Below are 15,974 nucleotides of genomic sequence, written 5' to 3'. Positions count from 1 at the left end.
CTGTTTCTAAAAGTGTTCTGAGACTGAAAGGGAGGTCATTTTGCCAGTCGCTTTCCTCAAAGGTAGTTACCGACAGAATTAATTCTGCTTCGCTTTTCCAGCACCTAGCAATTTCACGCAGCAGTGAGGCTAAATGCTGGTCTGGTGCTGCTGGCTGTCAATCTATTTCTGGCCAGTAGAAGAATAAGTGTGATAAAATGTGTAGTGATCCTGATCATTCTCCCGGACTGCATGCCTGTGGTCTTTTGGGACATAAGACCGTGTTTTTCTAAAAGGCCTTGTTTGGTGTGAGCCCACTGATAGTAATATCCTGTTTTGAGGCATCAGATATCCAAGGCTTATCCAGAAGTTACAGATGGTTTAACTTCATTTGGTCAAAAATACAGGAAAACTGTTGTCATGAAACGCTTTCTGGGTGAGTATAGGTTTATGAGATTACTGTAAGGGGTTTTGAGCTTGTTGATGCAATGCCTAGAGAGTAGGAAGGAAGTATTTGGTGGCTTTTGTATCCTTTGCATGGGAGTAGCGGAAGCCAGACAAAGCCTTCTGGCTGAAATCGAAATGCCATGGGGTGAGTCCTTGCCCTCATCTCTCTATGGATGAAGTCGTCTAGCACTGGTGGACCAAGAGCCATCTCAGTGTCACGGGAGAGCAAGAGCGAGGCTGTTCTCAAATCTCACATGGTAAAGAAGGGCTAAGCAAAGTGTGACCAAGCTATGTGCATAGAACTGCCCGTTCTGTAGGGTTACTTGTGTTTTAATAGCTTCCATATATTATAATTAAACGCCTAAGAAGTAATCCAGAAATTTGCAGTGCCAGGTTAACAGAAGCAGATGAGTAACAAAGCAAATACAGTACGTTGGCTGGACAGAATTCAGCCCTCGAGGTCGTCTCCTTCTCATGGTGGCTGTGGGAGCTTAAGGGCTGGCCCAGCCATGTGTTGCCTGGGAGCAGCACAAAATGCTAGGTCCTCAGGTCTGTCTTGCTGAAAACATGTCTGTATCTGTGTTAAAACTGAAAGCACTGCACTCTACTCCACTTTGTGTAAATTATACGTGGCCTCAGGTTCCAGAGAATTTACCAAATGGTGTCTTCAGCTGGACAAAGCCTGGGCACATACGAATATGTAGAAGTTAATTTAACAATCTGGTCCTAACGTAACTAATGCCTCACTGCTGCCATAATGACATTGCCTAAGTTTTTTTTAATTGTATTTAATTATTCCATAATTGTTTGAAATTAAAATGTGGCTTTCTGTCGTTATAAAACCCAGGCAAACATGCTGGTGGTCAATTTGCCCTTGAGGTTGGATCCATTTGTCTTACTTGAATTTTTTCCCCTTTCTCCTCCAACTGTTTCAGTGCTAAGAATGCTGCTTTCTTCCAGACAGTGACGCTCTTTGGAATAGCAAATAATAGCACTGCAGTAAATTGTATAGAGGAATTCTTAACATGTCATCACCCCATATACGAAAGCCATAACAATACAGGTAGCATATGTGGCAAGGGGGCTGACTCTCTTCTGAACGTACTTGCTGTCCTTGGAACAATGTGCTATTAAATTACTAAATGTAGAATGAAAATCAGATAGCAGTGACCAGTTCTGGGATGACATTTTTAAAAGTATTTGAGAAGCTGAGTGTGAGTTTTAATGGCTGTAAAGAAGTAACATTTGTGGAAAGGTGTGGGTGTTCAGCTTTTACAGATCATTTTTCCTGCTTTTTTTTTTTTCTTCCTTAATACTTGAAATATCTGACTGGAAGCGAAATGTTTATCTTTAGTGTCTTGAAGGAGAACAAGGCATTTAGTTTGGGAGAGATCGACAAAGCTTTCTAATCTTTTGCTGAATCTTAATTGCTAGAATCTAGGGCTGTATTAAATATCACAATAAGAGGCCTAGAAGCTTAGTGGCAAAATAGCTTCACATTAAGTAGCTTTGATTCCTCATGTGCATCTTTCCCATTTTATGGCCTAATTAGGAGAATAGCTTCATAATACCTGTTTGTGTAGTTCTCCTTAGTACGGTGTGGTTCATGAAATGACACTAGTTTTCAGGTTTAATTGATGTTTAAAGTATACTCCAATTTAATTTTTTGGCTTCAGCATCCTGAATGGGGAGGCAGGAGGTTGCAGGAAGGGAAGGAAATAACAGCACCAAAACAAATAGATTCTGCGTTTTGCAGTAACCTAATGTCATACTGCAACTTAACAAAAATTAGAAGTTTCATTTGTAGCCTGGGCTTGAATTTTAATTGAGCAGCATTTGCATTTGTTCTAAACACTAGTAATTAGGTGTATGTTAATTGCAGAATGACTGTGCTGCATAAAAGTGAAACAAGTTTCTTCATGTTGAGTCCTTTTAAGAAAACTGGCTATTTACTGCAGTAGAGACACCAGTGTTTACTCCAGGAGAACAGGCATGCTAGTTCACAGGGCTCAGTCTGAGCTACGGAGTTAATTGCAAGCAAACTGCGTATGATAGACAAATATTTATTGCAGCACAAGTGTGGAAAGGAGGCAATATTATCTCCATAGAATATGCAAAATAAATAATAAGAGGAAGCATTGTTATGACAAGTTGTTCAGCAACTCAGCGTAGCACAGTACACTTAATACATATTTAGGATTAATTTAATGTATTGTTATATGAATATGAACATCCATAGGTCAAAACTGATTCATCTTTAAAATTCTAGCAATGAAGTACCGGGTAAACATTTGACTTCAGAATTTGTTGGAAACTTAATGCCTTTTTTTTACTAATTATATTCGTTTGCAAGTACGATCTTTTAAATGTCTAGTTGGTTTTAACTGGAACAGATTGTAGCTATAAATTAACATGCAAAAAATTAGCATCTGTATTCCAAAGTGGTTTTCCACTACTCTTTTAATAATAACTAAATATCATCCCAGACATTGATTAAGAAACACTGTGACCAAAAAGAGTGCAAGTACAGCTAGTACAGAGCATGTATAGGAGAGGCCTATTAATTTTCTAAAATACAATTATCCGAATATTAGAACTGTGCCTATAACTGAGAAGCTGTATCATCTGCTTAACTCATAGCGGTCCTGAAGACAAGTTAACATGAAATGCCAAGACCTGACCTTTTTTTTTTCCTTTTTTTCCCTGGTGGTTTATACTTTAGAGTACTAGTTGAGATTCAAAAATAGTTATTGATGTTGAGATTTATCTGATATGGTATGTTTTTCTTGAAATACGTTTATGTGATCTTCCAGGGTTGGAGAATATTTATAGAAATCTTGGGATACTCAGTGAATAAGTACTAGGTGTATTGGACAGGTCTGTGTATTGTAATATTAATGAATAAACAGTATTTTGCAGGCAAGTATCTGAGAGAGAGAAGAGACGATATGGAATGGCTTTCAGTCAGTGATTTGTAGACTTTTCAGGTTCAATGAATTACTTGCAAGGTGAATATGAATGATGACTAAGAAAAGCAAGTTTATATTCTACAGTAGTCTATGTATGAGAAATTTCTAAAGGATTACACATTTCTATTGGCTGTAGAAGAGTCATGGAGGTCTAGAAACAATAATATTAGTAGGAATAATAAGAAGAAGGAGTAAACAGATGCTAAACTAAAGAAATGATTCTTTTTTCCTTCTATAAGCCATAGCCATTTCCAAATCTTATTGAGTACAAAAAAAATTTTCCTGTCTGTAGACTGTGTATATATAAAGCAAAATTGTATTTTTCAAATTCTACTGCCAAAAGTTGTTTGGAGCCTTTGTATTCATTAGAGCTACAAGAGACAGCACAAAGTATGCATCTGTGATCCTAACTGCCGCTTCGTGCTGTCTGTTGGAAAATTGGGAGATGGTGTAGCCCTACTTATAATGTGATGACATAAAACATTAGAGCTCCTGGAAGGTCACAGCCTCACCAGCCATGCAGTGTAATTTTTGCACTTGGCTTTAAGTTAAGTCAAAATGGTTGCAGGATTCTAACCCACAAGCTTGAAGTATTTTAGTTTTTTCTCACTAAGCTACTGGGGGAGTTTTCAGTTTTTGAATGGATTGTTTCTTTTGGTCATTTTTTTTTCAAACTTTCTGAAATACATGTGCTCTTAAATCTAACCTTGGGTATACTTCAGGATTCTCGGAGTCTTGATCTTGGCTCAGAAATGGAGAAGGAACATGTTAGAGGATTTTACTTGTTCTGTTGGATGGAGTCTCCCCACCCGAACTTCCCAGGCTGCCCTAGCTCAACCAAGAATAAAACAAAGAATAAAAATCATGGTGCATGATGTGTTTTAAACTGCTCCAGGAAATGAAGTAGTGTGACAAAACCATTACGTTACTTGCAGCAGAAGAAAAAGTCTATTAAGGCTTGTATTGAGCGTTAATGGTCCTTAATGACTTTCATATTTTTATGAGAGTATTACTAAGAACTTACTTGACAGGGCGTGCTGCACCGCTGTTGTTTCTTCTCGCAGATATTTCTAAAGCTCTCCTCAACTGATTTAGATACTGTAACAAAATAGGCCAATTAACATCACTTTGCTAATCCTCTTTATTAATCCATACATTATTCAGAGTACCCACAAAGCACAAATCGTGTTTTGCAGAGTGTTCTGCAAAGGTGAATTCCTTGTTTTTAGGAATTTAATAATACAAATGAACATTCCAGGAAACCCACACTTGAGCAGATACTGATTTGGAAAAAAAAAAGGAGTATTTTGTGGTTGTGCATATATCCTGCTTCAAAATACATTATGCAATATACCAAAAAGCCTGCCCTTGTTGTTTGTTCTTATCCCACTGATGTTTCTTAATATGTGCCTTCAGTGGAGGAAGACACAGAGGAGAGCTCAAGATCTGGTAGAGAATCTGTGTCCACAGCAAGTGACCAGCCATCCCACTCATTGGAGAGACAGATGAATGGAAGCCAAGATAAAGGCGACAGAAAAAAGGCTGGGAAGGAAAAGAAGAAAGATCGAGATAAAGAGAAGGATAAAATTAAGGCAAAGAAAGGAATGCTGAAAGGCTTAGGAGACATGTTCAGGTAGGTGCTTTGCAATCAAATGTAAGAATGAATTATAAAATTAAATTTCATCTTTTAGTTATTCATTTATATTGTAACTGTTGCTGAGGCCGTATTTTACTATACAAATATATACGTGATGTATATAGGCTGATCTCTCAATTTTTGAGCCTATGAGTGTTGTCATGGAAGTGAAGCAGCTCAGAATGGAAGAGAAGGAGATGGCTGGCGGGCTAAAGGGGCTGCAAAGGGAAAAATGGTTTTAAGCAACAAACTGCTTGGTCTTGAAAAGAGTCTTTGGTGATGTCTAAGTAGTGCACATATCCTTTGGCAGGTCAAACAATTTGGGGTTTTGTTTTTTTCTTAAACTGTGCTGTTCCTAATACTGTACCCAAAGCTTATGTGTTACTAAATGAATGTTTTTCTTTGCTTTGCTATTAAGACTGTTTGGTATCATGGAGGCATGATGCGAAAGAGATGAATCAGTTTGAGATTGAAAAACAGCATGCTCCTCTCAAGGAAAACAGGATCTAAATAAGGTTGTGTGCTCTGAGAACCCACAGTCTGGAGAAGGGGTCAATGAAAGACCTGATCTTTACCAAGCACTGAGTTTTTTTGAAAGGAGTCGTCTCTCCAGCAGACATAAGTGATCTGAAAGGAGCAGACTGCTGAGGGACACCCTGCTGTTCTGAGTAAATGGTGAAACATGACAAACACCTTTGATCACTTGTGGGAGGGGGTGAGAGAGCAAGAAAATCAAGTCTTTCTTTTAGCTAGCTAGAACAAATAAATATATTTCCAAGAAAAAACAATATTAAGGCAGTGTTTATTTTCTTTTCTATATGCAGTGGTTCATAATTTAATTTTGAACAGAGATACCAGTATTATTTTAAAGATTTATTAACAATTATTCTGCTCTAAAAACATGTAAGTGGAGCTGCAGTTACCTCCATCCTGTTACCTTCTTTATCCTGCAAAACATTAATTGAGCCTATGTTGTGACTGTGTAGGTTCTTGAGAGTTGTTCTGTGTCTGTGAATCATATTACAAAATTAGTTAATAGAAAAACTAGTTAATTAGAAAATACAGGTTAGAAAATGTGTTTAGAAAACACAAAACAGTATCAGGTTCTTAGCATATGCCACAGAATACCAAAAGAGTCATAGTCCCACACTTAGACAGGAGGAGAGCGCTTCAGCCTGGTCCCCTGCGAGTCCCACTGGGAAGCCCTCATCTTCTGGGTGTTGACCTGCCTAAATTCAAGCCTGGACCTGAGAGTTGCACCCCGCGCTGGCGGAAGGTGGAAGGTTAGAGATACGACTGGTTTTCTTCTGCAGTCTTTGCCGTTTTTCTGCCGCAGGCAGAATTGAGGCAAATTACACATGATAAATTCTGTGGACTGTGATACCATGATACCATGAGTGCTATCTCATGAGTTCAGTCAGAAACTGTTTACAGCATCTAGAAAGTTTGGGCAGCTCCTTGGTCTTCAGTTTCCTCCTGTGTAACATTCCCAGTACCCAGAGGACCTGTGAGGTAGCTGCTTCATCTTGCACGCTGTGGTACGCAGAGGGTCCCATCTAAAGGGAGGAGCCTTCATGTTCCAGAGAGCCGGCTGTTGGCTCCTCTCTGCCCTCCAGCCTTGGAGTCTGATGTCTGGTGCTTCTGTGCAGCTTTGAAAGCTTTTTGATGGAACCGAGTGTGAAAGTGGAAATTCATACCATTTTTAATCAGGCGCTCCCAGGTAAATAGGATGTAACCTTGTCTGTATGCTCCATATAACACTTCTGAAATCTTTAATCTGGAAATGACAGTAATTTGACTGGTAGGAAGATCTGATGATTGCTTTGTTGTTTGCTCTTCATAACAGTCTACGTTTCCTTGAGTTATTTTTTCCCTCACTACCATTTCTGAGTGAACTTTACTTTTCAGTCTCCTCGTAATAAACATGGGAGCAGTGCTATCCAGACACAGTTGACTCCTCCTAGATCTGTAAATTAGCTTGCACCTTGTCAGCCCACCCAAGAGAGGTGCTCCTGGCAAGCAGGAAAATGCTGATTGAGGGAATTAAGCATTATGCCTCATTTCCACTCAGTGCTTGATTTGCTTTGTTGACAGGCTTCTCAATAATGTTTGAGAGATGGGCTTTATTATGTCTGCAAGATAAGCTACTATTTCTGCCTATAACATGCTTTGTTTTTCTGTACATCTGACATATATCATAGATACCAAGTAATCACTGGAAGAAGTTGTGCGATAGAAGACAATAACGACAGTAACATTTAAAATTGAAGCCATGATCAAAGCATAATTGGATGTTTTGGTTTGTGCAACACTCTGATTTCTTTGTAGTTCTTACTGTTCTCTCCCTTTTCACTTTTTTTCTTCCTTTTCCGTGCTCCTATCTTAAAATAATCTTTCTTCATTAGGCTGTATGGGCAAGAACACTTGCGGGATGAAATTACTGTTAACTGACAATTTATTCCAATGTCTGTGTTTAGCCAAGGGGATTTTTATTGCCTATATGCAAACTGGCAGCTCATAAAGTGGAGTCTCTGTGATATATAAAAGTAAGTCTCCTTGCCTTCAGTTAAAATCTTAGGATTTGCTCCTGGGATCTTCATTAAACTGTACTGTGAGATGGAAACTCCCACTAGGGAACCCTAGGTTACATTTATCCTTCAGCACCTAGTCATCATTTCCAAGAAATGCCTGGATGATTCAGGTAGCAGGTTAAAATCATAAGTAAATCTTTTAAGCACTTCCATTGTTTTACTGCTTTTATCAAACATAGTAAAGAGGATTGACGTAACCATGAAGGAGAACTGTAAAACGCAGGGTGCAGCCTGTGTGGCTCTGACACGCACAACTCCTGTTATTTCTAGAGGACCTTTGCTGACATTGGGCTGTGGACAGTCTGAAAGTTCACCCTTCTCACTGTAAAATAAATCTGTCTGAGCATGTGTGTATTTCTTTTTTCAAATTGACATTTCAGGGCAGAACAGAATAATTTATTTAAATTTGTCATTTGGCTGAGAAATCCCTTTCTCTTCACAGATGAATATAGGGCAGAAGCTAACCTAGAAAAGTGTTGAACAAAAACATTGGTCTGTTGGAGGAGATGCATGTGCTGCAGAGCTTTGCTTACACCTGAATGTATTTGTCTTACCTGAATAGTTGCATTATTCCTGTCTTTCTTATCCCTTCAGTAGGATCGTGTGCCATGTCCTGTGGCTGTAATCATATACAAAATGGGAGGCTGTGCAGTTCCTTTTTCTCCATTGCTGGCATTTAGGGGGTGCCTGGATGGCCACTGCCAGCTGAGCAAATAGTTTTTGGGAAGCTGATATGAAGTTCTGCTAGTTTTTGTGTTTCACTACTAAGAAGGCTTGAGTGGATATATGTTTTGACATCAGAAGTTTGTAAAAATCTGTATGCTTCTTCAAGTGCAATCTAAAATATGTTTATTCATTTCTGAGTCTGATTTTGTTTATTTTTAAGTAGAGATTTTGCTTCTTGATAAAAATCAACCTGACAAAAACAGTCAGTTGATAAATAAGTCATTGTAGTGCTGCCTTACGAAAGAGGCTTCAGTTTCAAACAGTGAAATGTAATTAGTGCTGGTGGGGATACATTAATTTGATGGGCTTCTATGTCATGCAATTCTTTGACATTCCTCTCCTGAGAGAGGAAAATTGTATATGCTGCCTTCTTTTCCCCTCCTCTTGTCCCTGTCATGTACAGGGTATTGTCATTTATGAAAGTGGGTGCCCTCAGAATGTAAGATAGGGAGATTTGAGATTGTTCTTATTTGCAGGTTTTGGCTGATGATGAAATTACAGTCTTCTGTGGTGCAGCTGATCACTTAAAATCTCTGACCTTCATTCATGCTCATTCCTGGTGTACAGGCTTGGATATGCTTTCTAGATGGGCGACTGGACTGGTCAACTAATAGGTGATAAGCAAATGAAGTGGTAGCTCCACATCTTTCCTCAGCTTGCTCAGGCCATATAAATTTTCCTCTACGGTTGTCCCTGAACCATGGTTCTGTAAGACAGTGGCATCACTGTCGTTATGCCACTTTTTGGGGGAATTTACCTTGTTTGCAAGGAAGTAGACAGCCACGCTCTTACTGAGGAGTTTGTATAGGAGAAATCTCATTGGAGAGTTTCATGATAGAAAAATTATGTCCAGCAAGTGATCGGTTTCAGGAAAGAATGTATCTGAGGAATAACATCTTTAGAAGAAACTGAACTACCAAAATGTTGAGAATGAAGAGGGAAAAAAAGCAGCTTTGGGTTTCCAAAGGGAGGAAGGGAGTAGGGAGGCCAAGCTATCTAGTCATGTCTTGCTGGAAATATTGGAAGGACAGTCACTGCCTGATAATAAAAGCCTGCTGAAACAAGTAATCATTGATATGATTGGATAAAAATGGATCTGCAAATACAAAGGGTATGTTTGAGTTTACGTGGGGAACTGCTGAGGAGAACAGCAGGAGAAAAGATGGGGGTAATACACTTTGTGTCGTAACCTTGAGTTTAAGCAAGAAAATATCTGCCTTAGTTTTGGAGGTTGCTTATGAAATGATTGTAATGTAATTTGAAGCAACTGTGGATAAGTATGTTATATGAAATAAGTAAATTTTCTACTGTGGGAATTAATACCTCAGTCCCACATAAACATAGCTTTTCAATGGGGAGCATAAGTACTGTGTGTTGAAGTTTGTGGAACAAGACAGTATGCTTAAAATTAATCATGTGCATAGGTGTTTTTAGTACTGGAGACTGTATATTTCAAGATCTGGCCTGTAATGTTAATGGAAATGTAAAGCTGTAACGTATGGTAACTGATCTTTAATTCCTCTCTTAACTATTGTAGCCCTCCGGTGGGTAAATCAATGCACTGGATCACTGGATAGCCAATGCAAATGTAATATTCCCCGATTACCATTAAAATCTAATCCTAATTAGATTTAATTACATTTTAAATGATTACTGGGAGCTTTGCAGTGTTGTATCTTCCAGTTCTGTGAGAGGAAATAGATAATTTAGTTTGCAACGTTGTTTAGCTGAAATCAGATATACTGTTGTCTTCCCCCCCCCCCAGCTGCTTCCAAGGTGCACTGGACATGTCCAGATTCATAAACATATTATTTGTAGCTTGAATTACACATTTCAACCACATTAGCCATCTGAGACCTCTGACTGGGCATTTGGGAGAATAACCTACATGGATTACTGTTGCTTTTTACATGACTTCCTTATATTGCCTACTCTGGTTTTCGTGAGTTTTCTCAGCGTAATATCTGTGAGGAGATGAAAAGCAAATCACAAGGGTTATACCATTGATTTAGTAATTACCTTCTTTCTCTTTCATTTAATAACAACCTTCAGACTTTTAAGCAGACACATGACAAAAAGGTATCCGAGTTGTGTAAAATACTGTTGAATTATACCCTAATCAACAGGACTGGCAAATACCTCGAACTCGATATAATAAAATCTGTGGTCTGATTTTCATCATTTACTAGCTTAAGAAGCAGCAATAATGGCATTTTCCTTGGAAGCATGACGAACAGGACTTCGTATTGGTGAATGACACTTACTGATGTATGGACTTAATAGAAAACATGGGAGCGAGCTCGGAAAGTTGGAAATTTTTTTTTCTTAAGTGCTCTGCTCATGACACAAAACACCATAAATCTTCAGCCTTAGAACATAGAGGAGGAGGTTACTTCTTAAACACCTGTCGGCTGTATCATTCCAAACTTGGAAGCTCGTTGCTCGCACACTGAATTGCGCCTGGCTTTGCTAATGCTCATCTGAGAACGTCGCCGACAGCTTGAGGTGCTTGTGCTGAGACTTTCATCAGAAACGCTGAGCTGGGTCGCTGCTCAGGTAAATGGAATCTGGGGCCATTTGCGCTCTGGTTTTTGCCTGCTGCTACTATGAGCCAGCTGGCACGACTATCATTAAGTCCTCATCTGCTTCCCCTCTTCTGCCACCAGCTAGAAAATGTGCAACCCACTGTAATCCTAGATGCGGGGTCTGCATGCGGTATCTTTTCAAGCTTCAGAGGAGGAGCATAGTCCTCATCCTGGCTGCAAGCTGGATACTGTTAATGGCACCTTCTTGCCCTGCGCCGCGCTGGGCTACTTTGTCCTGATCCATTTTCAAAGTTTCAGCCGGCCACTGGGACGCACAGAATCAGAAAAGCCTTTTAAATTAAATCAGCCATGCAGCAAATTGTCATCTTTGATGCAGACAATTACCCAGGACTCTTATAAATGTCTTTTAAAGCATTTTCATATTCTTCACTTCCTTCTTTCCAATTAAAAGTAAATAAGGGACTGAAAGAGATAAGCTCGATTGAAAATAGCTTTTCTTTTTTGGAAAGGCAAGCCATGCTCTTTCCTTCCTCTCTGCACTTTTTTGCCTTCCTGTTTTCTTCTGCTTGGTGGAATCAGTTGTTTTGAGGAAATGTGTGTTTCGTTGCCTGCAGCCCCAAACACACCGGTTTTTGACTAAGATGTCATTGGGGCAGCAGGCAGTGGAATGGCAAATTCCTGTTTCTAAACCAAACAACTTCACATAATCTGTCAGGGATTTAAGGAATGAGGCTTCATTAAGTGGTTAGTAAACTCTGTGACTCTTAAATGAAACACAGAAAGTGGTGGTATGTGATTGTGCCAGGGAGATCTGAAGTGAGAGATTAACATAATCGTATGTGGCTTTCTAGTTTGTCATTCTGACAGAAAGCAGGGCTTTGCTCTACGTATGCCTAATGCTGGATTTTCCCAGGGTAAATCTTGAACTTGTAAATCTGATGGGGATATACCGCATGTGTTTTTTTTTTTTTAATTTGAATAGAATCAGGGCTTTTGTTTCTAACATCCAGAAGTAAGTGTCAGGATGACCTGTTACTAGAGACGAGTTCATAGTGGCTGCTAACGTATTCTCCCAGTATTCTTCCTTTGCTTGTCAGCGGGTTTAAATAGAGAACCTTTGACACCTACAGCACCCTCTCTGCCTGCAAAGCAAGCGAGGGAGGCAGGCGGCGTGACAGCTGAGCCCTCCGCCATCCTGCCCGGCGTTCTGCGGTGCTTCTCTTCCAGACCTGCTGGATGAATATAGAACGCGAGTGTCAAGGATGACACCTACTTTATAATCTCTGCAAAGCAAGCCTTTTCAGAGAAGAATTTGTTGACAGTTCAGAGATTCAAAGTCAATTTCAGTTTTAGCTCGGCTAGAACTAGGATTTTCTCCTCCACCTGATGTGATAATTGAAGACTAACTAGGCAATGTGCTAGTCCCTAACAAAGTATGGTAAATAAATACTGTCTTGAGACGTGAAGAATCTGCTAGATTAAAAGCTCTATTAATGACATTTGTTTCGTTAGCTGTTGGAAATGTGCTTTAGAGATTTAATTTGCTACTATAGCACCTGTACATTGGTATACATTGGTATACATTATGGATGCTGTAGATTATGTTTTTAAAGCAGGGTCTTTGAAAATCCTTTTTAAAAACAGGGATAGGAATGTTGTCTTAGATGAAAATTAATGCAACTTAGATGAAGATGACATAGGCTATTAAGCCATAGTTACCTGAGGTACTTAAGTTGGCCGCTGCAGGACAGCTGATCCTTTTCTAAAAGGCAAAGCTCCAACTTACTACTGCGTTTCACTTCTCGGGAGCAGCGGCCTGTATTCGCAGTGCGTTGGCATGCTGATGCCTCCTGTTACGATTTCCACGTGTCCTACTGTTGTGCAGAGAAATAGTCATTAAAGACAGAGTTATAAAACACTTCAGTGAAAATGCAAAATGGGTATAAGCCAGTATGATTTCTGGAATAGAATATACTGGAATAGAAGTAGAAATAGTCTGTAAGCCTCTGCATTTCCCTGAATGTAGGAAGAAAATAGCAGGTATAAGGCATTCAGAGGCTTATTTAGGCCTTTAAGTTATTCTTTCAGGGAAAAATAAGAGGAACAAAAGTTTTGTAGAAAGAGTAAGAGAGAACAAAATATTAGAAACACAATGCCAACAGGGTATGCAAGTAGTATTTCCCCCGCTTTGAATCCATTGATGACTTCTTGATGACTTCTTCTGGATGGGAAAAAAGATAGAATTAGGAGGAACTGAAGAGATACTGAAAAGACCACACTCCTAGAGTGATTCAGGCAGGAAGGGATCTCTGCTTGGTTCGAGTCCTGCTCACAGCAGTCCAGCTTCAACATTTCATCAGCTTGACGAATGTCATGCCTGGTTGAGTTTCAGATGTCTCCAAGGATGGAGACTCAGCAGCCCCTCTCAGCAGCCTGTTCCAGTGCTTAACCACTCTCCCGGTGAAAAGTATTTGTCCTCGGTAAGAGGAGATAGGAACAAGGTACACTGAATAATCACTGGTACAAAAAATCTGAATCAATCAACATGTACTTATCCTTCTCATGAAGCAAAAACATGTGGATTGTCATCCAGAAAGTTTAAGTTTTAAAGGATTTTTGTGATATGATACCCTCAGGGACTTACTGCCCCCGCAGTAAGAATATAGGAAATGACGCAGCTAAGCATGCATTTGTGACTGTGAGCCGCCCATTGCATGCTAATGTTAAGGAAGACGTTACCGTAAACAGGTTATTTTTACTGTGCTTCCAAGCATCTTACACTGAATTGTCTTGGACTGGCAACTATTAGGATACCAAGCTTGATTGGCTGATATGATACCTAGTAGTATTTGATATGAACCACTGAGCTAGAAAAGGTGATTATTTTCTTTGGAACTGAGGAAGAAAAAGTCTACAGAAATCTTCCTTTCTACTATTTCATGCTACACCAGAAAATGTCACCTGGTTTTTAATTTAGAACATAAAATTTGTGTTGTCTTAATGCTGATACTTTTCATTTTCATCTCAAAGTACAGATATCAAGTAAAACCTCAGGCATTTGTAGTTCAGCCCATCACAAAAGAAGGAAGTTTATATTACTTTTGGAGGTAGAGAAGGTATTATTTTTAATTCCTTCCATGTTCGGTAGATTCTCTGGATTTTAATATAAGAACATAAGAATACAGTCACACAGAGTTGAATGATACCTGGTAAATCCCTGTACCCCAATACTTTGGCTCTGACAGTGGTCAGTAGTAGCTCCCAGGGCTGGGGTACCAGAAGAGGGTAACCCTATAGCAGTTCTTCCCAGGTCTGTCTTCCAGGCTTTCAGTGATCTGCAGCTCAAGGATTTCTTGAGACAGTGCCTTTGTGCTCGGGTAGAAAATACAGTGTGTGTATATTCTGTTCTGGGCAATTTGTCCTGTTACTGACAATTTGCGGTATATTTACCTAATTGCAAAATACCAACAAAATTTGTAGTGTATCATATACAAAAAATGTCTTTTAGAGATTGTGTAGAATGACTTTTGTATCAAGGAGCTGCTTTTACATTACGAGCACGAAGACCTGATTGCAATGCACTGCAGTAGATCTGACTCATTATGTCAGTATTTTATGGCACTCAGGTAAGCATGTTTGCAAAGTAGCAGTAAACCTTTTTGATGTGCAATAACATTTCAGTAGTTAACATAGTGTTCCACTGCATATTAACTTTTATTGCTTCTGTGCAAACTTAAAATAAACAGGAGTGCAAGCAAAGGCTGTAGATGTTTGTAAAGTAGACCCTGCTGGAATGCATTCACTTCGTGAACTAGTTTTACAGGGTATGTTTGGGCTAGCTGATGATGTGATTAACAGTAAATTTTAAAATGTTTGCTTCTGCAGAAGATAAATTCATAGTTTCTACAAATGTTAACGCTTTTTTTCAGGACTATTTTGATATCAGTCTTGTAGCTCCTAGTCCTAAAAGGAAAAAGAACATAGTATGGTTTCATGGAACTCTACTTGGTGTCTTAACTGTTTTCAACAAATATAATAGCATGCTACTGATATGGCTGTTTTAAAGGGTTTGTATTATACGTTGAAAATGTGTGGTAATGCTGTATTGTTAAGAGAAATTCTCTGTTAGAAATAACTAGTTCAGTAGATCCATTAACTTCATAGACCTGGCTTTGTCAATGGAATCTGCAGAAAGTATGTTTGTGCTTGCAATACAGAAAGCTCAGGGAGTTTGGCAAGTTGCTTAAGCTTTGAAGAGGAACTGTTTTCTCGTTTTAAAAATGGGATAATACCTTGTCCATGCTAGTGTCTCCAAGGGCTTTGATGTCCTGTGGTGTTTCCTGTGTTGTAGAAATACAAAATATTTGTATGCTAAAAACATATGCTATCTACGTCTTCCAGATGCTGCTGTTGAGTTTAGTTTGAAGGTGGTTGAAGGTGGATGGATGGTAGATGGATGACTGAAAATGTCTATAGATTTTCTTTTTTCTGCTATGCTGTTATAGGTAGTACTTAGTAAGAAAATGTCTCATCAGAAACAAAGTTTATGGATTTGCTCTAGAAGTTCTGAAAAAGAGGATTTAATAACAAACATGCATCTAGAATCTTAGCTATATCAGCACTTTTGAGTACACAATAATGATAGTAGTATATTTTTATACCGATTGCAAGTGCTTCTCGCATATTCAACGCCAGGTGTGCCAGCAGTATTTAGAATGCAAACTGAATTGCTATTACACTTTCCAGCAGCAACATACCTCAAATAAATCTCAAATATTTCACAATGTTATTATAGATGCTACCTTTGTCTTTAACCCATAGTGCTAAAATCCTGAAATTCAGAGCACAACATGCTGCCATAAGCGGGAGTTTCAGGTTACAGTTAAAAGTATTTCTTTTCTCTGATGTTGCTGAGCAGGTAATGATACCAACAGTGTTATCATCTGTAACTGTTAGGAGTCCTGATAGGTCTGTGGAGCTCCAAATACCTTGCTAATGCTGTTTGCCTTTTATAACTGCAAAAGGAAGAAAACTGCTTGTGTAAGATAAATAAAATGTGAAGACTCAGTGCCATTTTCAT

At 39.0% G+C, this 15,974-nt stretch overlaps 1 protein-coding gene across 1 annotated transcript in view; it reads left to right on the top strand.

The window, feature by feature from the left end:
• The window catches only part of LOC104073759 (partitioning defective 3 homolog), a 66,597-nt gene that overhangs the window by 36,603 nt on the left and 14,020 nt on the right, over positions 1-15,974 (top strand). Inside the window, exon 9 of the mRNA XM_009573648.1 lies at positions 4,812-5,028. Within this exon, the coding sequence (XP_009571943.1) occupies positions 4,812-5,028 (217 nt within the window). The remainder of the gene's footprint in view (positions 1-4,811; positions 5,029-15,974) is intronic.

This window comes from Fulmarus glacialis, unplaced genomic scaffold (genome assembly GCF_000690835.1).
Source record: "Fulmarus glacialis isolate BGI_N327 unplaced genomic scaffold, ASM69083v1 scaffold25922, whole genome shotgun sequence".
In the NCBI taxonomy this organism is placed as follows: domain Eukaryota; kingdom Metazoa; phylum Chordata; class Aves; order Procellariiformes; family Procellariidae; genus Fulmarus; species Fulmarus glacialis.
This window is presented reverse-complemented; position numbering and strand designations above follow the sequence as displayed.